This window comes from Oncorhynchus tshawytscha, linkage group LG08 (genome assembly GCF_018296145.1).
Source record: "Oncorhynchus tshawytscha isolate Ot180627B linkage group LG08, Otsh_v2.0, whole genome shotgun sequence".
Classification (NCBI taxonomy): domain Eukaryota; kingdom Metazoa; phylum Chordata; class Actinopteri; order Salmoniformes; family Salmonidae; genus Oncorhynchus; species Oncorhynchus tshawytscha.
Window position 1 is genome coordinate 40,865,369 of NC_056436.1, and position 27,852 is coordinate 40,893,220.

At 40.6% G+C, this 27,852-nt stretch overlaps 1 protein-coding gene across 1 annotated transcript; it reads left to right on the top strand.

The window, feature by feature from the left end:
* Positions 1-56: 56 nt before the first annotated feature.
* LOC112256485 (zinc finger protein 292-like) lies at positions 57-26,711 on the top strand. The gene is made up of 8 exons (XM_024429775.2): positions 57-326; positions 15,630-15,784; positions 18,592-18,670; positions 18,929-19,064; positions 19,196-19,398; positions 19,614-19,750; positions 19,881-20,022; positions 20,121-26,711. The coding sequence occupies exons 1-8, from the start codon at positions 177-179 to the stop codon at positions 26,295-26,297; spliced, it is 7,179 nt and encodes a 2,392-aa protein (XP_024285543.1). The 5' UTR covers positions 57-176; the 3' UTR covers positions 26,298-26,711.
* Positions 26,712-27,852: the final 1,141 nt, after the last annotated feature.

The window sequence follows — 27,852 nt, forward strand, 5'->3', positions numbered from 1 at the left end:
AATAAGTAATGTATTATGTATTTTTGGTTTATCTTATTTTTATATAAGGTCATGCACGCTTATGCCGGTGACACCGATGTAGCGCTTTTATCGTCGTCTCTACCCTCCCCCTGTCCGTGCGTGTGCAAGTCTGGCAGCGTAACATCTGTGCGTACGCGGTCGTGATTGTTGTGAAGATGGCGGGGGGAGAGACAGAGAAGGAATATGACACAAGGAAAGCTATCGAAGGGCTCCGAGAACGGTTCCAGGAATTGACCACAACGCTAAAAGAAAGCTCGGAATCACTGTCTGAGGCCTCTTTGCGTTTCTGCCAGGAGTTCTGCCAGGTCAGCATTTTTTTCCTTCCAACTACCCATCCTAGTGGTTTGCAGTCTTCCATCCAGCTTCCAGCCTGATGATGCGCGTGTACGTTAGGTACAACAATGTAGCTAGCTCGCGCTAGCCACATCAGAACATAAAAAACACAATTACTCCCCGTTTTAACTTCCAACGATAGTAGTTAGTGAACTATATACATCATACGTATTTTCCGATATTTAGTTAATTCCCTTACTTTCGAATTATACCCGAGCATCACTAATTTTCCCAAGCTAGTTAGCGAGTTGCTAGTTGAATGCTGGCTGGCTAGCTAGCTAGTTAAGGCTCCTTAATGCTGGGAAGAGCTAGTTAGCGTTTTGTGCAGACTTGTATTCACATGCTCTAGCTGTTAGTGTTTTAGGTTTTGCACGAGACGAAACATAATTCATCCATGTAAACGTCCATATTTTACTTTAAATTATGGCAACATAACGTTTTCCCTTTCGTCCATTGTGTTTGTGGATCAATATTGAATGTGCCTGCAAAAGTATTCTATAGGGCCTGGTCAACCTAATGGTATTCATTTTCATGCACAGCATAGGTTAACTACGTATGCATAGTTTTAATTGTTAGAAAAACAATATCAACGCATCGGCCTGTTTGGGTAGGTTTATTCGGTTTTGTGCTTGATATATATATAGTCTGTTTTTTATGTGTAATGTGGCAAACCTGGTGGGCCTTGTTTGAAGCCCCATCTGTGCGAAGTGATTAATTCATTGGTCCCATTAGGGATTATGAATGAACTTCAATCTCATATCTGGCTCCATTTGGATATAAAACGACAATAGTGTTTTATCTGACACTGACTGTAATAAGAATACACACAAGATTGGCTAGATGGTTACAAGGCTAACTTACTAAAACACAGGGTTTTCTCTGCAACCTCTAAATACCTGGTCATCTCAAGATTTGTGTGTGTTTATTATCATGTGCTGAGAAATACATTTTTTATTTATTTTCATATGTTGGAAATGCAATGAAATATCATGATATGTTAGGCTACGTTTAGCAATAGCCTGAGTTGTAGTCTATTTAGGACTGTCCTTCTTAGAAGACCCTTACTCATTGAGCAGAGATTAGGCTTCGACTGGGGGAAGGGATGACAGGCAGGGAGAAGAATGTCAGTGCTTGTAGCATTCAAGTTAGTCTCACTCTCAACTTTGAATGTTGTCCTGCATGGGTAGCCTATGAACTACTCCGTGTGGTTTAGCCTATTGTAGGCTACTGCATGAATTCCATTTGGCCCACACTGTAGGCTCCAATCAGGAGCCGGGCTTATAGAAGTCCAAGCAGCCTCCTGTATAAGGCTTGTGTAGCTACAGTGCCTTCAGAAAGTATTCAAACCCCTTGATGTTGCACATTTTATTATGTTACAGCCTGATTTTTTTAAATGGATTAGATGTTTTGGTCACTGGACCACAATACCTGACAATGTTTAAGTGGAATTATGTTTTTATATATATATTTTTTTTTTAACAAATTAATCAAAAGCTTAAATGTCTTGTCAATAAGTATTCAACCCCCTTTGTTATGGCAAGCTTAAGTTCAGGAGTAAGAATACGATTAACAAGTCACATAAGTTGCACTCTCTCTGCATTAATAGTATTTAACATGATTTTTGAATGACTACCTCATCTCTACCCCACACATACAATTATCTGTAAGGTCCCTCGGTCGAGCAGATTCAACCACAAATACCAGGGAGGTTTTCCAATGCCTCGTAAAGAAGGGCATCTATTGGTAGATGGGTTAAAAAAACAAGACATTGAATATCCCTCTGAGCATGTTATTCATTACACTTTGGATGGTTTATCAATACCAGTGGTGGAAAAAATACTCAATTGTCATACTTGAGTAAGAGTAAAGATACCTTAATAGACATTGACTCTAAAATACACTTAAATTATTTTTTACTTTTGATACTTAAAAGCAAACCAGACGGTACCATTTTCTTGTTTTGTTTAATTTATGTATAACCAGGGGCACGCTCCAACACTCAGACATAATTTACAAACTAAGCATGTGTTTAGTGAGCCCACCAGATCAGAGACAGTAGAGATGACTGGGATGTTCTCTTGATAAGTGTGTGAATGAGAAATCTTTTTCTGTCCTGCTAAGCACTCAAAATGTAATGAGTCCTTTTGGGTGGTGGAGTGAAAAGTACATTCTTTTTTTTTTAGGAATGTAGTTAAGTAAAAGTTGTCAAATACCCTAAACTACATCAGTAAAAATACTTTAAAGTACTACTTAAGTACTTTACACCACTGATCAATACACCCAGTCACTACAAAGATACAGGCGTCCTTCGTAACTCTGTTGCTGAAGAGGAAGGAAACCATTCAAGTAATACTGCAAAAAAAACATCCAATAGAACACATTACTGAGTACCACTCTCCATATTTTCAAGCAGAGAGGTAGCTGCATAATGTTATGAGTATGTTTGTAATTGTTAGACTGAGTTTTTCAGGATAAAAAAGAAACGGAATGGAGCTAAGCACAAGCAAAATCCTAGACGAAAACCTTTTCCAGTCTGCTTTCCACTCAACACTGGGAGATGAATTCACCTTTCAGCAGGACAATAGTTTAAAACACAAGGCCAAATCTACATGAGTTCTTCCCAAGAATACAGTGAATGTTCCTGAGTGGCCAAGTTAGTTTCGACTTCAATCTATGGCAAGACCTGGTTGCCTAGGAATGATCAACAACAAATTTTACAGAGCTTGCAGAATTTTGAAAAGAATAATGGGAAAATGTTGCACAATCAAGGTGTGGATACTCTTAGAGACATACCCAGAAAGACTCTCAGCTGCAATCGATGCCTAAAGAGCTTCTACAAAGTATTGTTGAGTTGACTCAGGGGTAGGGCTGGGTGATATGGGCAAAATATCAAATCATGTTATTTTATGTTTTTGAATAATAAAAGTTATACATTTGCTTCATGGGTAGTGGGTGGCAACATCCATTGAAATCCTTTAGAATGTGTCTTTCTCAACTCTGATTTGTTTTATACAGTTCAATTCAACTTCAACCAAATACATTTCTGCATTTCCTGCACTAATTTGAGATCATTTTCACACTGCCACGTAGGGTTGCACGATATGGGCCAACATCCTAGGCCTTATTTTTAACCAAATGTTGCAATTGTGATTTGACTTGTGAATTAGAGAAACACTTGCGTGAGCTGTTGGAATGATGGAAATATAATGATTGTTCTCCTTTTAGAGCCAAATCAAATTTTATTTGTCACATACACATGGTTAGCAGATGTTAATGCGAGTGTAGCGAAATGCTTGTGCTTCTAGTTCCGACAATGCAGTAATAACGAACAAGTAATCTAACTAACAATTCCAAAAAACTACTGTCTTATACACAGTGTAAGGGGATAAAGAATATGTACATAAGGATATATGAATGAGTGATGGTACAGAGCAGCATAGGCAAGATGCAGTAGATGATATCGAGTACAGTATATACATATGAGATGAGTATGTAAACCAAGTGGCATAGTTAAAGTGGCTAGTGATACATGTATTACATAAGGATGCAGTCGATGATATAGAGTACAGTATCTACGTATGCATATGAGATGAATAATGTAGGGTAAGTAACATTATATTAGGTAGCATTGTTTAAAGTGGCTAGTGATATATTTACATTTCCCATCAATTCCCATTATTAAAGTGGCTGGAGTTGAGTCAGTGTCATTGACAGTGTGTTGGCAGTAGCCACTCAATGTTAGTGGTGGCTGTTTAACAGTCTGATGGCCTTGAGATAGAAGCTGTTTTTCAGTCTCTCGGTCCCAGCTTTGATGCACCTGTACTGACCTCGCCTTCTGGATGACAGCGGGGTGAACAGGCAGTGGCTCGGGTGGTTGATGTCCTTGATGATCTTTATGGCCTTCCTGTAGCATCGGGTGGTGTAGGTGTCCTGGAGGGCAGGTAGTTTGCCTCCGGTGATGCGTTGTGCAGACCTCACTACCCTCTGGAGAGCCTTACGGTTGAGGGCGGTGCAGTTGCCATACCAGGCGGTGATACAGCCCGCCAGGATGCTCTCGATTGTGCATCTGTAGAAGTTTGTGAGTGCTTTTGATGACAAGCCAAATTTCTTCAGCCTCCTGAGGTTGAAGAGGCGCTGCTGCGCCTTCCTCACGATACTGTCTGTGTGAGTGGACCAATTCAGTTTGTCTGTGATGTGTATGCCGAGGAACTTAACTTGCTACCCTCTCCACTACTGTTCCATCGATGTGGATGGGGGGGTGTTCCCTCTGCTGTTTCCTGAAGTCCACAATCATCTCCTTAGTTTTGTTGACGTTGAGTGTGAGGTTATTTTCCTGACACCACTCTCCGAGGGCCCTCACCTCCTCCCTGTAGGCCGTCTCGTCGTTGTTGGTAATCAAGCCACCACTGTTGTGTCGTCCGCAAACTTGATGATTGAGTTGGAGGCGTGCGTGGCCACGCAGTCGTGGGTGAACAGGGAGTACAGGAGAGGGCTCAGAACGCACCCTTGTGGGGCCCCAGTGTTGAGGATCAGCGGGGAGGAGATGTTGTTGCCTACCCTCACCACCTGGGGGCGGCCCGTCAGGAAGTCCAGTACCCAGTTGCACAGGGCGGGGTCGAGACCCAGAGTCTCGAGCTTGATGACGAGCTTGGAGGGTACTATGGTGTTGAATGCCGAGCTGTAGTCGATAAACAGCATTCTCACATGGGTATTCCTCTTGTCCAGATGGGTTAGGGCAGTGTGCAGTGTGGTTGAGATTGCATCGTCTGTGGACCTATTTGGGCGGTAAGCAAATTGGAGTGGGTCTAGGGTGTCAGGTAGGGTGGAGGTGATATGGTCCTTGACTAGTCTCTCAAAGCACTTCATGATGACGGATGTGAGTGCTACGGGCGGTAGTCGTTTAGCTCAGTTACCTTAGCTTTCTTGGGAACAGGAACAATGGTGGTCCTCTTGAAGCATGTGGGAACAGCAGACTGGTATAGGGATTGATTGAATATGTCCGTAAACACACCGGCCAGCTGGTCTGCGCATGCTCTGAGGGCGCGGCTGGGGATGCCGTCTGGGCCTGCAGCCTTGCGAGGGTTAACACGTTTAAATGTTAACCATGACTGGGCTGGGTTTCTTCCTGTAGTCCGTGATTGACTGTAGATTGACTGTAGACCCTGCCACATGCCTCTTGTGTCTGAGCCGTTGAATTGAGCTAGAATATAATAGTGGGCACTTTGAATAGTGTTTGACATGACGATGCCAGAGAGGAGTTATTGTGAAAGGGTAGGAACCAAAGTGTTGATAAGTGTTTCCAAGGGGACCCTATAATCTTTGGCTACATTGAATTTTTTCAATTAGCTACTTCATGTAGCTTACTTATTCATGCTTTGCGTATTCCTCTTTGATTTAAAAGATACTGTTGCACAAACATGCAGATTTAGGTCTATACCATCACTGGTATAATCAGGCTGTATAGCTAATTAGGTTATCTTACTCAGTACATTTATTAGCCAGCTAGCCAGCTAACTTAGCATTAGCAGCAAAGAAGATTTAGGCCTAACTTGCTAAGAAAAGACAAACTAGTTGTTTGCAGATGTAAGAAACACAAATTCAGTGTAATTGTAGAACGCTAGTGGATTTATATTAAGAAGCAAAGTGAAAACGGCATCATTGTCGTCAACATTGTTGCATGTGCTGCGTTGACCTTGCAGACTGAACGCAAGTTTTCGAGGAACAACAAATGCGCTCCTTGAGTGACAGGGGGCGGGGTTAGATCTGTGTGGAAACCAGCATGGAGAGCAAGAGCGGAGAGAGATGACTCAAGTAGCGAAGTAAACTATAAAAATGGACACACGGCGTATCCCATTTAACAAACCAAACATTCAAATACTGTTGTAGAAGGTAAAGTAAAAACTCAAACCGGTCCGTGCATCAATACCTGTATATTGTAAAAAACAGTTTACCGCCCAGCCCTACTCATGGGGTGAATACTTATGTAAATAAGATATTGCTGTATTTCATTGTCAATAAATTTGCAAACATTTCGAAAAACATGTTTTCACTTTGTCATAATGGAGTATATTGTGTGTAGATGGGTGAGAAATATATTTCATACATTTTGCATTCAGGCTGTAAAACAAAATGTGGAATAAGTACAAATAACTTTCTGAAGGCACTGTATGTTGGTTCATCTTTCATTTTTTTTATTAGACCACATATATGAGGTGAATGTTCGCAGTCCAACAAAGTGTTCTTTACTAGTGATGCACCGATATGACATTTTTGGCCGGTAACGATATCCCATATTTTCCTTGCCAAAAAACGATCCTGATAACTGATATTTAACATTTTAGAGGCCTTTTAAGCATTCTAGTACAGTTAAATAGTTAACACACATATGGACGCAGTCGTCTAAGGCACTGTATCTCAGTGCAAGAGGTGTCACTACAGTCCCTGGTTCGAATCCAGGCTGTGTCACATCCGGCCGTGATTGGGAGTCCCATAGTGCGGCGCACAATTGGCCCAGCGTTGTCCGAATTTGGCCGGGGTAGGCCGTCATTGTAAAAAATAATTTGTTCTTAACTGACTTGCCAAGTTAAAGGTTTCACACACCACACTGACCAAAAGGTTATTTTGTCATTTAACTATGTCCCCATTACCAATAAAACATAATCAAAACCTATTTCTTTCACTTTCTTGCTGTTTCGTTGTTCAGTCGTTTCATTCTCATCCAGGATTTCTCATACTATGGAATGCTGTTTGCGTCATTATTTGATGTGTAAAATAACACTATTTGACCATTCAGGACCTGAATATGACTGCATGTCACATAATGAATTAACGTTCATAATTTTCTGTAGTTATTACACATTGATTACACTATCACTTGTAATTCATGTCACAACGATTAATCGATACGTATGCTATGATGCTGGTAAAGTTGTCTCGCGCACCTACAGTGCTGGTCATAATTTTTTTTTAAAGCTAGCTAGCTTGTGGATGCAAACAATGTTCTTCCCCAGAAACATAGCAAAAACGACAATCTGTTTCAGTAGCTACAGTTAGCTAACTATATAGCTAGGTGTCATCAAAAATAACCCTAATTTATAAGACGGTTCTTATTTGATTAATGGTGGTCGGACCCATCTATGTGAAGCTAGCCACAATAAGGATTAGCCACAATAGTGGATTTTGCAGGTAGCCATCAAAATAATATTATGTCATTGACAGTGATGCAAATTAATACAAATAGTAGATTTATGCCATACTTGAATAGATGATGCTAAACGAGGTTGGAATGTTATATAAAATCAACAAAAGATAATTTGACATCTGAAATCACACTGGATGTATTATACTTTAGAATTGCATCGGGGGCTTACTTATTTCACTGTACAGCCTTACCCTATGTCATTGATCCACAATCCATAGGTATCAGTCTACTCCATAACACCCAGAGAACATTAGCGTCGTAGTTCTTAATGAATTGAGCCACATTTGTCACCCTATGTGTATTGAACACTATTCCCCAGGAAAAACAATACTGCGTGGATGTTTTGGAGTCTGATAACTCTGAGGAGGATGTTGGGAAAAAATATTGGGTATTGAGTAGACTGATACCCCATTTCATTGATCCCCAATCCTTAGGTAAAGCTGTACAGTGCAATATGAATGTCAATACACACAACAGGCTGACTGGGGAGGTGATTTCACAGTCACAGTCCTGCGATAAGAGCTACAATGCTAATATTTGCGTCAACTCTTAACAGTTGTGTTCTGTGAGTGTCACTGAGTAGGCTGATAATTAGATTGCTTCACATGCAAACCTTGTTTAACATTATCTAGTCGAAATATGGAATGATTACACCAATTGTAACCTTCTGCATCACTTTCAAAGAGGTACTTTTATTTTGAAGCCAAACCGTAAATTCCACTATTGTGCCTAATCGTTATTGTGGCTAACTTCACAACACATAATCCAGACCGGCCTCGTCTCACTAGCCAGATGAAGCTAGTTGGCTGTTTCTAACGTTACCTTAGAGCAATGGGTTTAAGTAACTGACTAGCTGTTCATTTTCAAGAACTGAATTTTAATAGGCGAACAAGTGGCTACCTAGCTAAAACTTACTCAAAAGAATTCCTAAATCATTGCTAAGAATAATGAAAATGACTGCAGTTTGTACTGGTCATTGTTTTCAGGTTGGTTGTATTGGTGCTAGCTAGGTACCAAGCTAAAGCTAGCTACCCCAGAAGTTGCGGTCAAACAAATAATGCTTCATTACCAACGCAGTATTTTAAAGACGTCGTTCGTTGCCGGTGTTTGCTCGTTTGCAGACTTTTTTTTTGTACAGCTTTGACAGTGCTACTGATAGTAGTAGTTGCGCTTGGCTTGCACGTGCAAATTCCTAACACACAACATTCTATAATAGAACTGTCATTTGACTTATTTATTTTTTTGACACGCGAAGACTCAAATGGCATTCCATGGTATGTCGTGAAGTTTATAGCAGTGCTATTACTGTGTAACTCCGGTAGGGCAACATCTGAAAAATAGCGCACTTGGTAGTGTATACCGGTGCTCAACCAGAAAGCCAACATCACCCACGACAGAACAGTTGATTGTCAAGGGCAACGAATTACGTTATCTTGCCGTTAATGAATTTCACCTTTGCTGTCTCTCTGAAATTTTCTTACTCTTTCAATTGCCGGCCGACTTGTTACCTACTCGATTCACACAGCAGATGTGGGCTAGGTTAGGAATGCTGTTTTGCACATGTAGCGCATGCCGTCATTACGTCCTGTACGTTATATAGGTACGCACGTCAGCTTTGACATCGGTTTTGCACATCGGCGTTAAACTAGACATCGGGCCGATACAGATGTTTGCTTTTTTGACAAATATCGGACGATTTTCCTATATTTTCACCGATATATTGTGCATCCCTATTCTGTACATTAGTGAATGACATAAATATGCCTACAGGAGACTGCACTAGGATTTATATGGTGCACTCGGAAAGTATTCAGACCTCTTTTTCCACGTTTTGTTACGTTACAGCCTTTGATTAGGAAAATTATTTAATACATTTTCGATAATCTTCACACAATACCCCATAATGACAAAACACAGGTTTTTATGAATCTTAGCAAATTTTATATAACCCGCCCCCCCTGAAATATCACATTTACATAAGTATTCAGGCCCTTTAAGTACTTTGTTGAAGCGTCTTTGGCAGCAATTACAGCCTCAAGTCTTCTTGGGTATGATGCTACAAGCTTGGCACACCAGTATTTTGGGATTTTCTCCTCCATTCTTCTCTGCAGATCCTCTCAAGCTCTGTCAGCCTTGCAGCGACGCTCCCCATCCAACCTATCTTCAGGTCTCTCCAGAGATGTTTGATCGATTGGCCCAGCCAGAACCCGGACATGAATCCAAGGACATTCAGAGACTTGTCCCGAAGCAACGCCTGTGTTGTCCTGGCTGTGTGCTTTTGTTCATTGTCCTGTTGGAAGGTGAACCTTTGCCCCAGTCTGAGTACCTGCTCCAGAGCACTCAGGACTTAATCAAGGATCTCACTGTATTTTCCTCTTCATCTTTCCCTTGAGCCTGAGTAAGTAGTCTCCCAGTCCCTGCCGCTGAAAACCATGCTTCACCATAGGGATGGTGCCAGATTTCCTCCAGATGTGATGCTTGGCATTCAGGCCAAAGGTTTCATCAGACCAGAGAATCTTGTTTCTCATGGTCTGAGAGTCCTTTAGGTGCCCTTTGGCAAACTGTCGTGCATTTTTCTGAGTGCGTTCTGTCTTGGCACTCTACCATAAATACCTGATTGGTGCTGGTTGCCCTTTTGAATGGTTCTCCAATCTCAGAGGAACTCTGGAGAGCTGTCAGTGACAATCCTGTCTCAGAGCTCCACGTACAATTTCTTCGACCTCATTGCTTGGTTTTTGCTCTAACCATGCACTGTCAACTGTGGGACCTTCTTTTTTTTATATAGTCAGGTGTACCTTTCCAAATCATGTCCAATCAATTGAATAATCAAGTTCAAGTCCAATCAAGTTGTTGAAACATCTCAAATATGAATAATGGAAACAAGATTCACCTGAGTATCAATATTGAGTCTCATAGCAAATTGTCTGAATTCTTACAGTACCAGTCAAAAGTTTGGACACCTATTCATTCCAGGGTTTTTCTTTTATTTGTATTATTTCTACATTCTAGAATAATAGTGAAGACATAAAAAATTATGAAACAACACACATGGAATCATGTAGAAACCAAAAAGTGTTAAACAAAGGTTCATCGAAGAAGCCACCCTTTGCCTTGATGACAGCTTTGCACACTCTTGGCATTCTCTCAACCAGCTTCATGAGGTAGTCCCCTGGAATGCATTTCAATTAACAGGTGTTCCTTGATGAAGGTTAATTTGTGGAATTTTTTTCCTTGTTAATCCGTTTGAACCAATCAGTTGTTGTGACAAGGTAGGGGTGGTACAGTGGGGCAAAAAAGTATTTAGTCAGCCATCAATTGTGCAAGTTCTCCCACTTAAAAAGATGAGAGGCCTGTAATTTTCATCATAGGTACACTTCAACTATGACAGACAAAATGAGAAACAAAAATCCAGAAAATCACATTGTAGGATTTGTAATGAATTTATTTGCAAATTATGGTGGAAAATAAGTATTTGGTCAAAAACAAAAGTTTATCTCAATACTTTGTAATATACCCTTTGTTGGCAATGACAGAGGTCAAATGTTTTCTGTAAGTCTTAAGGTTTTCACACACGCTGGTATTTTGGCCCATTCGTCCATGCAGATCTCCTCTAGAGCAGTGATGTTTTGGGGCTGTTGCTGGGCAACACGGACTTTCAACTCCCTCCAAAGATTTTCTATGGGGTTGAGATCTGGAGACTGGCTAGGCCACTCCAGGACCTTGAAATGCTTCTTACGAAGCCACTCCTTCGCGGTGTGTTTGGGATCATTGTCATGCTGAAAGACCCAGCCACGTTTCATCTTCAATGCCCTTGCTGATGGAAGGAGGTTTTCACTCAAAATCTCACGATACATGGCCCCATTCATTCTTTCCTTTACACGGATCAGTCGTCCTGGTCTCTTTGCAGAAAAACAGCCCCAAAGCATGATGTTTCCACCCCCATGCTTCACAGTAGGTATGGTGTTCTTTGGATGCAACTCAGCATTCTTTGTCCTTCTATTTTGGTTTCATCTGACCATATGACATTCTCCCAGTCTTCTTCTGGATCATTCAAATACTCTAGCAAACTTCAGACGGGCCTGGACATGTACTGGCTTAAGCAGGGGGACACGTCTGGCACTGCAGGATTTGAGTCCCTGGCGGTGTAGTGTGTTACTGATGGTAGGCTTTGTTACTTTAGTCCCAGCTCTCTGCAGGTCATTCACTAGGTCCCCCCGTGTGGTTCTGGGATTTTTGCTCACCGTTCACACCGCACTTGTGATCATTTTGACCCCACGGGGTGAGATCTTGCGTGGAGCCCCAGATCGAGGGAGATTATCAGTGGTCTTGTACGTCTTCCATTTCCTAATAATTGCTCCCACAGTTGATTTCTTCAAACCAAGCTGCTTACCTATTGCAGATTCAGTCTTCCCAGCCTGGTGCAGGTCTACAATTTTGTTTCTGTTGTCCTTTGACAGCTCTTTGGTCTTGGCCATAGTGGAGTTTGGAGTGTGACAGTTTGAGGTTGTGGACAGGTGTCTTTTATACTGATAACAAGTTCAAACAGGTGCCATTAATACAGGTAATGAGTGGAGGACAGAGGAGCCTCTTAAAGAAGAAGTTACAGGTCTGTGAGAGCCAGAAATCTTGCTTGTTTGTAGTTGACCAAATAATTATTTTCCACCATAATTTGCAAATAATTCATAAAAAATCCTACATTGTGATTTTCTGGATTTTTTTTTTTTCTCATTTTGTCTGTCATAGTTGAAGTGAACCTATGATGAAAATTACAGGCCTCATCTTTTTAAGTGGGAGAACTTGCACAATTGGTGGCTGATTTAAATACTTTTTTTGCCCCACTGTATATAGAAGATGGCCCTATTTGGTAAAAGATCAAGTCCATATTATGGCAATAAAATAGCTCAAATAAGCAAAGAGAAATGACAGTCCATCATTACTTTAAGACATGAAGGTCAGTCAATCCTGAAAATGTCAAGAACTTTTAACGTTTCTTCAAGTTCAGTCACAAAACCATCAAGCGCTAGAATGTTACTGGCTCTCATGAGGACCACCACAGGAAAGGAAGACCCAGAGTTACCTCTGCTGCAGAGGATAAATTCATTAGTTACCAGCCTGAGAAATTGCGGCCCAAATAAATGCTTCAGAGTTCAAGTAACAGACACAACTGTAAAGAGGAGACTGTGAATCAGGCCTTCATTGTCAAATTGCAAAGAAACAACTACTAAAGGACACCAATAAGAAAGAGACTTGCTTGGGCCAAGAAACACGAGCAATGCACATTAGACCGGTGGACATCTGTCCAAATGTGTGATTTTTGGTTCCAACCGTCGTGTCTTTGTGAGATGCAGACTAGGTGTACGGATTATCTCTGCATGTGTGGTTGCCACCGTGAAGCATGGAGGAAGTGTAATGGTGTGGTTGTGCTTTGCTGGTGACCCTGTCTGATGTATTTAGAATTCAAGGCACAATTAACCAGCATGGATACCACAACAATCTGCAGCCTACAAGTTCTCAGTTATCATCTAGGCAAAGGGTGGTTACATTGAAGAATCAAAAATATATTTAGATTTGTTTGCTTTTCTTTGTTTACAACATGATTCTATTAGTTATTTCATTGTTTTGATGTCTTCACTATTATTCTACAATGTAGACAATAGTAAAAATAAAGAATCCCTTGAATGAGTAGGTATGTCCAAACATTTGACTGGTACTGTATGCAAACAAGGGTTTTCTGATTAATTTTTTTCAAAATTGTCAAACCTGTTTTTGCCTTTTCATTTTAAGGTATTGTGTGTAGTTTGAGGATTTACCTTTTTTTAAAAAAAATCCAGTTTAGAAGAAGAACTGTAATGTAACAATGTGGAAAAAGTCGAGGTCTGAATCCCAATTGCTGTTGAATGGAGCATCCCAGGACTGAGTCTCAATGGACTTCTGTATCAGGGCTAGGTTTTGGCTTGACACATTTCAAGACCTAAAGGAAAATGAACTCGCCAACAATTTCCAAGGGGTGCTGCTTGACAGGACTTTGCCTAATATATCTGGCTGTGATACCTTTTTGGTTGGTTCTTAGTCTGAAACGATGCACTGCAAAACATATTTTTTTAAAGTTTCTTCTGAACCACTACAAGCCAGAATGTTGAATAAAATGTATTTACTCTACCAGTTGTCGGTTCAGTTGGTCCTTTTGTTAATATACATTTTAGAAAAAATAACCACAGAAGTGTTAATAAAGCTGCAATATAACTTTTTGGGCGCACTGACCAAATTCACATAGAAATGTGTTTTCTATGTCTGTCATTTGCATTGAAAGCAAGTCTAAGAAGCAGTAGGTCTTTTCTATGGCGCTATTTCTATGATTCCTGTTCTGAAGTTTCATTTTTGAGTCTTCAAACAGCTGAAAATACAATATTTTTGGTTATATAAAATGTATTTCAGTGGTTTAAATGGTAGAATGGTTTTCTATGCTGTACTTGCTTGTTTCTGTCACAAACAGAAATTTGTCAAACTTACAATTTTAGCAACCAGAAAATGACGGAGAGATTTCTTTATAGGGCAGCTTTAAACCAACTTCAAAACAAGGGTCTCTGTGGCTCTCATGGTTTGTTTGTTCATTGCCAGAAGCAAGCGCACAAGATGTAAGTACATGTACGCGATGCACGCATGCTAACCGAAGTCTTGCAGGTCTTTACATGGGTTTGAGCATGTGCCAAATAATAGAAATCTCAACGCCGGTAACAGAGTTTGAAAAGGCGGTTTAGTACTTTCCTGTGGATATTTATTCTCAAATTTAGAGGAAGGTTACTCTCAGTTACCTGTGTGGATTAAATTCAAATGTAATTTTATTACAACATCTACAAGCAAGAATGTTTGAGGTAACGTTCCAATTTTGTGCAGTGCATTGTTTGACTGTATTAACATGGTTTGTGATACCTTTGGTAACAGCCACTGTTTTTGAGTAAAAGTCATACTGCATAAAAAATAACATCGCAACAGCTGTTATTGAAATTGTTTCGATACAATCGTATAAATGCCAACAATTTGTAAGTTGTGAGATTCTTTTTGTAGTTTAAATTATGAGAAATGGCGGTGGAAAAGCCTTTTTAATGCTCTAATATTGAAATAATACCCATCATATCAAAGTTAACTTGGCATCACGCAATATTGTGTGTGTGTGGTCCTCCCACTACGACTAGTGAAACCATGCACTTTATTAGGCTACAGATAAAATAAGTTATGAACTTCACAGGATGGTGAAAGTGCACTGATGAACTTGATGCTCCTTTCCAATAAATATTGAGGTGACATGATTATTGGCTCTGTTTGACAACTAATAATATTCTTGCTTCTTATCCATAATCTCATGTAGACTAGCCTACCCGCTGTATCTGTGGGCTGTTGGCTAGAGCGTACGTGCCAAGACTAGAGTGGGCACATTTGCACTAGGTCATCATTGCACTGATGTTGATCTATTTCAGTTTAGAATGTAATTTGTTTAATCAGGTGTGTTAGCTGTGGGGGGTGTGTGTGTGTGTGTGTGTGTGTGTGTGTGATACCAATCGGCCCTGAGGGCAGGAGTTTCCCATCCCTGGGCTAGAGTATAGACTATTATTTCTAGGGATGGGATGATGCCAGTATCACAGTATGTTTTCCATGGCAAAAATGTAAACACCAAGCAGGCCAAACTCTTTGGTCCTTTAAAAACCTGCTATACGTAAAATATTGTGAGCTATAGCTTGGAAAATAAATGAAATGTGACCCTGGATGAGGGCTCCGTTCATAAATAGTATTGTGGCTTACGAAACAAAACTTTAGCGAGTATGGTGATACTGGTGTCGTTCTGGCCCTGATTATTTCCCAATTGTTTTGGTAGTTGTGGTTTTCTCAATTTGCTTGGAAGGACTAATAAAGAAGGATTAATACTTAATGAAATTAGTCCATTAGTCATTTTCTATGATAATTGTCAAGTAGTTGGAAAGTTGAAAAAATACATACATTTAATAGCAAGCACTAATCAGCTTGCCACATTTTATGCCAGACTCTGAGAGCATGCCATGATGTTGTCATTTGTTTACAGATCCTTGTGGAACATGCAGGCCGATGGAAGACTGAGGAGGAGCCACTGCCTTTACTGGAGGCATACACAGTGGCCATACTCAGTTATGCGAAGGCCACGTCCTGTCTCTCCTCCGAATGTGAAAATGTGCCACTCGTTCTTGAAAACCTAGCAATGTGAGTACTCGAGATGGTCTGATTCATATGCATAGATGCTTCATGGAACCAGCTATGCATTATTTCAGATGGTGCTAGGCCTATGTTGTTGAATGACTGTTTGCATTCCACTTCTGCTAGTGCTACTGACCAATACAACTGTATCCTGCCTAGGGTTGTTATGGTGACCGTATTACCGCCACACTGGCGGTCATAATGCAGTCAAATTCCAGGTGACCGTTTAGTCACGGTAGTTAGGCTTTTCCAAACTGATGCTGCTGATGGTCGTTAGTAGCGTACCAAACTTGCTAACTGCCTGGTACTCCGCACTCTTGTCCCTCTAACTCTGACATCAATGCAAATGTAATCTAAAATCTAATCAAACACTTCTTGAGCTCATGTTGTGCAACATTTCTATAGGCTACACAATTGCGTGAGAAGTTGATGGCCTCTATTAAAAAGAGGATCCCATTACCTTTCTATTGGCTAGGTCTGCTATATTTATTTCTCAACTTTCCTAATATTAAGCACATTCCTTCTCTTTAAAACAGGAGTATAGCCTACCTCACTGGTATGAAAATGAACCACGGGAAAAGCGCCCTCCATTCGCTATTTAATTTCATAAATGTCATGTATTTTTTTACTCTGCCCCTGTTTCGAGACAGGTGCATGATAATGGTCCATTCTAAATCCAAACAAATTTCACCCATATATTATTTTGTATATGTAAAGACAAGATTGAATCAATAATAGTGTGATGGGTGACAATATTAGCCTACCACTTGTGAATTATGTATTACCACTTGTGAATGATGCCCAGCTCAGGGCAAGGAACAGCGCATGCTTTTAAAACTTTTGTAGCCTAGCCCATAGGACTATATGTTTTGATAAGGTTTGTATCACAACTAAAGTGGCCAAATAACTTAAATTGAAGCACATTTATCCGCTTTACAATGGATGTACGAGCCTAATTGGCATACATACACAGCGTGTGAGTCAAGTTTGGGGAAGATATTTTTATGGTGAAAATTGCACCTTTATGGGCCTCCCGAGTGGCGCAGTGGTTTAAGGCACTGCAGTGCTGTAGGTATCACTCCAGACCCGGGTTCGATCCCAGCAGTGTTGCAGCCAAATGTCTGTCTTTACTTGTAAATGGGTCTTCTCACAGGCTACATGACGGAGAGCCATGTGAGTGAGAGGTGCCGGGTGCTTCGGGCATGCAGCCGGGAGAAGGGAATTTTAATTATTATGTTCAGCCCAAGGGCACAACGGCCACTGGCCACAAAAGGCATGGATTTTTTTTAAAGGGACATTACGGCCACACAAAGGGGGTGCAGCCGGAAAATTCAAGTGCTTGTCAAATTGTGAATGCGAGACTGATGACATGTGTACAGCTTGCCCAAAAAAACAAAGCTGAGCTCATGCCTTTCATGCAACTTTTTAAAAATCATCATTAGTTGCATCATGCAGCCTTATAGCATGTATTTAAAAAATCTAAACATATAGCCCAACATTTGTATCATAACTAAATTAAGCAAACCGGAGTACCTGTTTCTTTATTAACCGCTCAACACAGAATAGTCTTGTGCGCACTCACTCAAATCATTTGGAGAAAATATTTATATTTTATTCAGCTATGTTCAATTGTATTCTTCATACTATAAAATAATGCCATGGAATTCTAAGCAAATCCTGTCTGCTAAATGAACTAGTGTAGCCCACAGCCATATGTCATAGCCAAATCAGGGCCTAACATACAGACAACACAGAGTATGCTATTCTGTTCTAATGAAATAGAATACATTTTCGTCAGACCTGTCTAAATAAATGGATTTATTGTGATGGTGTAGGCTATATTACATGGAATTACAAGACTTTAAAAAAAATGTTCCAAAGGTTCGCATCAATGGCTTGTAGGCTATGCGTGGAAGCCAGGAGATGCAAAATGTATTTGTTAATTAACGGTCAATTACCGTGAGACCAACCGTTATTTGCTTGACAATCACCGGCTGACAAAATGTCATGACTGCCACAGTCCTAATACTCTGAAGCGATGCGAACGTCGCAAAATTCATTTAGAAATATAGATTATTCAATTATTGCACCCACACTGCGTTACCAAGGGCTAAAATAGAAGTCACTATTTGTGACGCAGATCACGCAGCAAATCCTGCCTCTCCCATCTCCTCATTGGTTTATAGAGGCAGGTACCTATGTGCCATCTCCTCATTGGTTATACCCACGTGGGTGACTGAAAGACAAATGAGGTTGGTGGCGGTAATTCACCAAATTTATGAAAGGTGCCAATCGCAATATAAAGGCCAGAGAAGGAGAGATGACTGGAAACGATTTGGTTGACCATTTTATGTGTGGATTAATTGTCGGAGTAGAGGACCATGTGCATTTCAGGTAAAATAACAACTCAATGTATATATCCCAGGACAAATAAGCTGGCTAAATAGGACAAATTAGCTAGCAAGTGCAAACTAACTAGCTAAATTGCCATACATGTTTAATGCTTTTCGACCTGTCCCCAAATTAATGTCATTGGTTCAGAGTTTTTGATATTTTAACCTGTGTGTCGTGATCGTGTTTGGTGTGGGGGGACAAAATCCATTTATGCACGATTGCGCACGCGCGCAGCCGGTTTGGGTTCCGCGTAATCCTGCCTCATTCATTTCACAAGCTAAATAAATGAGGCTTTCCTTATAATAAGAGCTGCGGCAGAAGTGTGTAGTGCATCTTTCATTTTAGTCATCTGCACACAACTTTAGCAGCATTAGCATGAACCTTAACAAACTCATTGAATGACCCTGTTTTACTTGCAGGAGCTGTCTGGAGCTCCTTCTCTCACTGCCTGAGCATGTCCCTGGTGCCTTATGGGGGGAGTTTCAGTCCTCTATCAAGGTTAGTCTCAATGCTGCTCTTTTATTTTTAATCAACTTTGCATAAAACAGAAATGTATGGAGTGAACTTTTAAAAAAAATTTTGTACTGCCAATTCTCTCTAGGAAAAAGTGACATGGTGTCGCTTTGAAACTGAATTGGAATATGCATGCACATATCACAAACCCTATTTGACATAATTAGAGAATCTTGTGTTTAGAAAAGTTGTTTGGTCGGTATATCTGAAAAGTTTTATGAAGTTATTTCCTTTCATTTATAGTTGGCGCACAGCCTTTTGCAAGAAAATGGGAACACACAGCTTCACATGCTATCAGCTATGGCACAGGCGCCTGGTGTGTGGAACAACACCACTCTGTGCAGCATTCTGTCTAATGAGATACCTGAAATTGACAGAGGTTAGTTTTAGCCTACCTGTTTTTTTTCCTAATAGCAAAAACTTTCTACATGTGAGTTGACTGATTTTAAATGTTGTGGTGACTGCTCAGAAGTGCTATCTGTAATAGTGTTCTCTTTCACTACTCCCCAGTTAATGAGTTCCTGCAGATGGAAGGTCCTACACTCCTTAATATGCGAATAAAGCACCTTATAAAACAGAATCGAGCAGAGAAAGCAGCTGTCTTAGCGAAGGTGTGCTCGGAGTATCCAGAGTACGAAGGAAAAGGGAACTTCAAGCAGACATACTTTGTTTGCCTGTGTGTGACAAAAACACAAGAACAACTCATGCAAGAGGTGAGTGAATAGCATTTACATTAAGTCATTTACCAGGCAAGTGCATTCAAATAAGGTTGCTGACCCAAATGCTTGTCTTTTAATTACGGATGGAGATTTGCTGAAGAAATTAAACAACTCCTGTTTGATAATGATAAATGAAGATGACCCTAATGTAAAAAGATCAGCTGTGGATGGCAATGAATTACCATCATTATATGTTTTCTCTGTGCCAGATCACCCAGGTAGACTGTAAGGATGCATTGGAGATGATTTGTAACCTGGAGTCGGATGGGGATGAAAAAGGAGCCCTTTGTTTGTGCTCTGCTTTCCTCAAGCGGCAGCTTCTCCAGGGAGATGTGTATTGTGCCTGGTGAGTATTGCCCTCTTCATTTTCCACTCGCTCTCACAGTTTAGAGCGGATGTTGTGTTGACGACAAACTACCTCTTGTAAAGCCCTTCATGTGTAGCAGACCAATAATGATATACTTTTCTTCTTCTAGGGAGCTCACACTCTTCTGGAGTAAGCTTTTAATGCGGTCAGAGTCTTCAGGAGATTCATTTCTTGATCAATGCAGAAAGTTGGTCCTGCTATCAAGGAACGTCTGTCATATCCTCTTCCTCATCAAGGTTATCCAGTCCGAGGTGAAATTCTTTGTGTAAAATTGTATACGTTACTGCCTGGATATAGCCTGTAGCGATTTATATTCTCATGACTGACTTGGGCTTTATTCTTTTCTCAGGTTGGAGGAGTGGGACTGCCTGTGTGCATTGAAATGTGCATTCGAGCTCTACAAATGGCATCCAGTGACAACACAGACAGCAGGACCACCATCTGCAAAACTATTTCCTGCCTTTTGCCCACTGATTTCGAGGTGAAACAGGCATGCCAACTAACAGAGTTCCTCAATCAGCCTACTGTGAACTCATATTATGCTGTTGAATCACTCTATAATGAATCTGATGAAAAGCGTGAGGATGAGAATCTTCCAGTACCCAACTCACTACGCTGTGAGTTACTGTTGGCCTTGAAGACACAGTGGCCTTTTGATCCAGAATTTTGGGACTGGAGAACCTTGAAGCGCAATTGTTTGGCATTGATGGGTGAGGAGGCATCCATTGTGTCATCTATCGACACTCTCAATGACACTGATGAGGGACTTGAGGATGATGCCGCAGAAAAAGGTTCAGAGTTCAAAGACCTTGAGGATTTTATTTTGAACACAACAAATGAATTGAATGAAATTGCAGATGAAAAAGAGAAAAATAGGGAAGCTAAGAAATTAAGGGAGAAAGGGTTTGTTTCGGCAAGATTTAGGAATTGGCGAGCCTATATGCAGTATTGTGTTCTATGTGATAAAGAGTTCCTTGGCCACAGGATAGTCCGTCATGCACAGAAGCATTTTAAAGATGGGGTCTACACCTGTCCAATTTGTGCTGACAGCTTTAACACTAAGGAGATCCTTGAGCCACATGTAGCATCACATGTAAAGCAATCTTGCAAAGAGCGACTTGCTGCAATGAAAGCAACTAGGAAATTGCCCAAGCCAATGCAATCCACCAGCAGTCATTGGAATCATTTGAAAGATAGAGCTGTCGTTAATCTTGAGGCAGAGACAAATGTCAGTCCAAATGATGCTAATTTTCTGGATGGAAATCACAACAGTGCTGAAACTGTCAAAGTCAATACTCAAAATCCTGTACAAACTAAGGTCAGTCCTCCAAAGCCTGTACAAACTAGATATGAAGCTGAATTTACAGAGGATTGTGTCTGCCCTGTTACATACTGTCAGAAGGTATTCAAGTTTTTTCGGAGTCTTGTAACTCATGTAAAAGCCCACAAAAATGACGAGGAAGCAACACGTTTTTTGGAGATACAACGACAGAAGGTTGTGTGTCAGTATTGTCGTCGGCAGTTTGTTAATGCCAGACATCTCAATGATCATTTGCAAATGCACTGTGGTGCTAAGCCATATTATTGCATACAGCTGAATTGCACAGCCAGCTTTCACTGCAATTCGGAACTTCTCATGCATAAAAGACAACACACTGACTTTAAGGCAGGTTGTATGTTCCCAAATTGTGGAAGGATTTTCAATGAGGCCTACCTGTTGTATGATCATGAGGCACAACATTACCTTACATTCACTTGCAAAATAGCTAATTGTGGGAAGACTTTCTATTCACAGTCCCAGCTAAATTTGCATCAGCAGAACCATGATACAAATGAAGTGCCCATCACAAGTGAGAACCATCCTGTACCTAAAATGGAACCTTCCACCGAGTGCTCCGCTAGGCAAGAGGAAACCTGCTCTGCCTCTGTAATTCTAGATCAGAAGACTGCTAATGATTATGATAAGGAAGGAGTAGTTAAATCAGGTTCGTCAACATCAACAGTTCCTGAGAACCCAAACGGCACAGTGAAAATAAAACATTCAGTCGAGAGCATGTTGAATTCTGTTACCAATCCTAGAAAGGAGTTACAGAAGTGTTATGTTCCACTCATCAAAACTAAGCTCGGATTGGAGAATGCAAAACTATCTCCTGATGTCCCACTCCAAGACATGATTGCCAATTGTGAGGATCAAAATCACTGTGGAACCAATCCCTTGAAAGGGTATCCAAAAGAGGACCTGGATAACCAACCAACTCAAGCTGTTCAGAAAGTGTTACCACAGGCCCTTCCTCTACCAGAAATTAAGAGTGAACCCCCGTTTTTGCTACATCCATATGAAAGCACTCCTGCAATAACTGGTAGAGATGAAGACGCACATAGTTGTCCACTTGAAGCATGTGACCGCAAATACAGTACCCCTAAAAGTCTCTCCCGACATGTAAAGAAAAACCATCCAGACATTTTTGAAGACTGGAAACTGGCTAAGAAGTACAAGAAAGTTGCCAAAATAACTTCGAGAAAGGTTCCTTCCGTGAACAGGACTTCAAAGGACCAAACACCACTTCATCAAGTATCACAATGCAGAAATACTGGACTACAACAGTTTGAATATCCGATGGCATGTTCAAGTTTACCTGCTGTTTGCCCCCCTTGGGAAGCCCCACCAAATCAGACTGGGCTAATGCAGTCAGAGATGGGTGAAGTGTGGACATCTACATTGAACAATTGCTATGCAGATGTCTTCCATCTGAATGAATACCCCAATAAGAGTGTAACTCCTTGGCAATCAGAATCTCATCCAACTGGCTATCCATTAGAAAGGGGCAGAGAACATACACCAGCAAATATGCATGGCAGTGCCATCCATCCCATTAAATCAGAATCAAGTTTGATGAATCAGATGTCAGAATATGTGTCAAGCTCGCTTATGCTGGATCATGGAGGACACATGCACAGTGGAGGACAACACTATGGGATAATTAACTCTGGGGTTAATGCAGATAGTGTTGATGTTTCCCTAATGAGAAAAAACTATTCCAGTATGTTTTCCCAAGAAAGTAATGGTAACAATTTGTCAGCTGGAGGTTTCTTTGCTTCATATGTCCCAGATGAATCTTCCAATCTTAATTCAAGATCAAGGCCATCAACAGACATTCCAAGCAATGTATTGAGTCATGATGGCCAAGTAGCCCCAAGAAACACAGTGGAGATGACCAACATTGAGAACATAACCCATTTTACATCACCCAATTATGAGAATCAGATGAACAGCTCTGAAGATGACATGCTTCTTAGTCCACATGCTTCTATCCAAACTGATGTATCATATGATGACACATGTCATGCAGAATCTGAAGCTATCCCTGCAGATGACAAGAATGCTGTTCATGAGACACAGACAGTAAAACGCTGCAGACTCAGCAAGAGAACGAAATGGCCTGCTATTATAAAGGATGGTAAAGTTATCTGCCGAAGATGCTTTAGAGAATTCTCAAGCACGAAATCTCTCGGAGGTCATCTTTCAAAACGCTCCCAGTGCAAACCATTAGATGAAATGGATTTAACGGACGATTTGCCTACATCATTTCTCGACTTTCTCAATGACCCAAATGTTCCTGAAACCAATGGATCATCAAACAACTTGGTAAATGTTGAATTCCCACAGGATGTTGTTGGTAATCTCTCCACACCAAATACCTCTGATTTAGCACAAAAGGAAACCTCAAAACCACTGGATTCTCATTCATTAAACACCTTTCCTTCAGTTTTGACAGGTGGACAATCCAAACCCTGCCCAAATAAAACCGAAGTTTGGATAGAATTGATACAGTCAAAAAATAATGTCGGTAGTCAGCAGAAGGAGCGAAAGTCGAATGATAGTCTTGCTGAAAAAAGGTCAAATACAACTTCCATTGCAGCATGTCAAGATGACAAGGTTATAGAAATTCAAAATGCCTTACAAATGTTGGATTTAGTTGAAGCTGCACATGAGAAAAGTTTGCAGGAAAATTGTTCCTCAAAGTACAATGACCGCCAAAGCAATGCAATCTCAAGCGATAATGTCATGCAAAAAGATAGTGATCAAAGCATGACAACAAAAATGATTATGAAGGAGGACCAGAATCGTGACAATGGCCCCAAGCCGTTCAAGTGTGAAATTTATAATTGTGAATATGGGTTCATGACCAAAGAGGCGTTGTTCAGACACCTTGCTCGAGTTCATGATTATACAATTGAGATGATTGAGGACCTCAAGAAAACCCCAGTCAAATTCTCTCCATATCCTTGTCACATTTGCCCGAAAACATTTACCAGAACCACAGGCCTAAGAATTCACTATGAAAAGGTTCACCACCTGACGCAGGCAGAGATGAACAAGTTAAAGGTTGGAAGTCGCAAAAAAAAGTCAAGCAACTCTTCTATCAAAACAGAGGTAGAGAGTAGTAATGGAACTGGATCTTCAGTTGTGTCGACTTTAATCAAACAAGAGCCACTTGATATTGACATTGGCTGTCCAATGCAAAGCACAAATCAAGAGGGACATGCACAGTCCTCTGAGATCATTACAGCAGGAGATGTAGTACACAAGGATTCCTTCCATCAGTTAACAGTTGAGAGGTTGCAATCACCACAAGATACTCTGGAGGACCTTGACAAGTCATTTTACCAGTTAGAATCACCATCAAAGACAGGATACACCAAGAATGAGCCATCGATGACAGCCATGCAAATGAACCACACCCCAGTGTTGAAGCAGAAATTCGGTCAAGGTGACACTCTAAAAGAGCCAGAAGCAAGTTCAAACACAATTTTTTTTAGCCATGCAACAGAGGCAATATCCAGCCAGGCTTTGAAACCCTTACCCGAAAAAGCAGGTTGTTCAAAAAACACAATATCTAAAGATGAGGTTCATGTCCAAAAGAAAGAAAAGGTTCAGAAAAGGTTGGGGCTTCAACTGTGTGATGCTGACAATTCTTTCAGTCCATATAGGCCGTACCGTTGTGTTCATGAAGGATGCGCTGCAGCTTTTACGATCCAGCAAAATTTGATACTTCACTGTAGGGCTATGCATCAGTCATCCCTTCCCCTGCCTTCAGGAGACCTTGATACTGACATCCCTGGTCAACAAGCTGCTGAAGTCCAGAATAATGAAATCAGATGTCAAGTGAAAGACTGTTCAAGGATATTCCCGGGGATCACAACCTTAGTGCAGCATTACCTCTTGCTTCATAAATTCACTCGAGATAAAGCCACTGTTATGATGTCAAGCATCAAGGTAGGGACATTCCAGTGTGACCGGTCAGAATGTACACTCTCCTTCACCTCTGTGGAGAAATACATTGACCACATAAAAAACTTTCACAAGGAAATAAACATCTCTGAGAGAGGCAGTGTGGATCAGACTTTCAAGTGTGAGTATGATGGCTGTGACCGGGTCTACACTACAAAGTCAAACCTCCTTCGTCATGAGATGAAAAAGCATAATTTAATTTATATTCCCAGAACACAGCAACAGAGAACAGGCGTCATTCCCAACAATGGTAAAGAGAACATTGAAAACAAATTCAAAGTGAAGAAGAAAAACACTAAAAAGAAAGATGACAAATCACCTGACCACTGGACTAGCTTTGGAAAACCCTCTCTGAAATCTATGGATGAAGCATCTGCCATGTGCACAAAAAACTTCTCTTTGCAATACCCATGCATGATAAAAGGCTGTGATGCTGTTGAGAGGGCTGAACGGAATATATTCAGACACTACACCACACATGGACTCACTGAGAGATATATAGAGGATCAGAGAAGCCAGTTCATTTTCTGCAAAAAGTACCCACGCTCAAGATTCAAAGATGCAAACAAATCCGAGGGTATGTCAACAGACGCCTCCGCTGAGGAGACGGACCCTAATGAGAGTGAACCTGAGATTTCAAAGACCAACTGTCAGAGGCAAGAAGCGTTGGATGGTATCATTCAAGCAGAGGCTAAACTGTCAACTGATGCTAGTTCTGAATCCCAGTCTTCTACTTCGGAGGTCAAAAAGAGGGGGCGTCCCTTCAAATCGGAGCGGCGAGGTTTAGCTTGCCCGGACAGAAGATTGACTCTGCGAAATCGTCCAGCAGATAAAGTTTACCGGTTGACAGACACTTCAGACCAGGGCTTCACTGCTTCTCAAGAGGAAGAAACAGAGGATGGTGTTGCACTGGACACTTTGTTAAAGTTCCTGGAAACTTCACCATCGACCCACACTCCCAAAAGAAAAATGAGTGGAGGTTCAAGAACGGAGTTGCCATTAAAACAGCAGCGTACCTTTCAGCAGAAGACGGCCAACATTATATGCGAAACACCTGATATATTTATTGAAGCCTGTCAAAACCTTGTAGACTTCAGAAATCCTCTCAGTCTTCAATCGGTGAACAATGTGAAGATAGTAATGGACAAAACCTTTTCCAATGGTGCTGAGCTTTTGCTAAAACAACTTCAAGATATGCGACCCATGGTTTTAATAAAAAAAGTGGCTTCATAGTTGATGGATTGCTCACAGCCTGACGTTTTTATTTTTTACTCTTAACTCAGGATTAGAAAAGTAACATGCTGCAAACATATGTTAACATTGTTCAGATATCAAATGGTAAACTGTTTTCACCATTAAACAATTGAAGGAGTATTTTATACTTATTATGATTGATTTTAAGTTTGGGTAATGTATGTTAGTCATAAGAACCAGGTAATCTATAGGGAACATAGACTTTAGAACATGTTTGTATTTATGAGGCTTCTAGTACTAATTGTTTTTGCTAAATGAAGAATTTTAAGGAAAAACAGTTTTTATATATCCCTATGGGATCATATTTTTTGTTTATTTAAATGTTTCAACACTAGTATCTGTAATATTTACATGTCTTCCACAAAGTGTTAAATAAAATAACTGTTTGCCTTTGTAAAACTTGTTTGCAGGATGTTATTTACATTCAGTATTTTAAAGCAACTATGTGAAGACCCCATTTGATGTCATTACATTTGACTGGTGGTTTTGACACACACACACACACACACACACACACTGAGTTAAACCGCCATAACCCGGACCCTTATTGAAGGCATAAGAACTGACTTATAATTTGTAATTTATGTATTTATTCAGCTAGACCGTTTGAGCCCTGATTCCCTGATACCCTTCACATGGCATCATCTACTACTACCTCCATAATGATGATCAGGCAGTGCCTCAGGTAAGTAATGAAAGAAATGGTTTCAGAGCAGTGGGTTTATGACAAAATTACTCAAGACAGTGCACAATTTTTGTTAGTTTGGTTTTACTGATGTCCAGTCACATTATATTGTTGGGTGAGTGTTTTAAAGAATGATCAAAGATTGTTGAAACTGCTATAATGAACCACAAAGTCATAATATGGAAATGGTTCCAATCGTCTTTTCCACCATTTCTTTTTCCAATAGGGGATTTTAGAAACACTTCAGATGGGGTAGTGTTTTGTGTAGGCTTACCCAGGTGTAACGTTTTTATAACTGTAAATCTCTCTTGGAAAGGGTGACTTATCTATATAATCACCTGTATTTACCCCCCCCATTGAAATGCTAATGTGGCTATCATACAGAACTACAAATGCCTGTCTCAAGCTTCACATGATTATCTGGATGATACTGCCAAATTGAGGCAAAGGTAAGAATCTCTGAACTGTCTGTTAGAAAATGTGGCTATTTGACAATTCTGTGAACTGTCTTGAGCAAGTTTTATTATTTACACTAGCTGTTATCTAGCTAGCAACTAGCTCATGATTTTCTAGTCAGTAGCCTCAGGCTACAAAAAAAGGAAGCCTGGGGAAGTCCATCGCACAAAATCAGTTATAAAAGGGGCGGGAACCCGGTGTAAATCAGTGATGCCTTGTTTGGGCGAGATTAGTGTCAGGTGCAACAGTGTGTGAGGATGGCGGTGAGATCGGCGGTTTAAAACCCCATCAAAATATGTTCATGTATGCCGTGTTTGTGGTGAACAGAACAATTGTAACAGGAAGAAACAACCGTTTGGAAGGTAAAATCGTCTTCATTGCGATCAGACTACA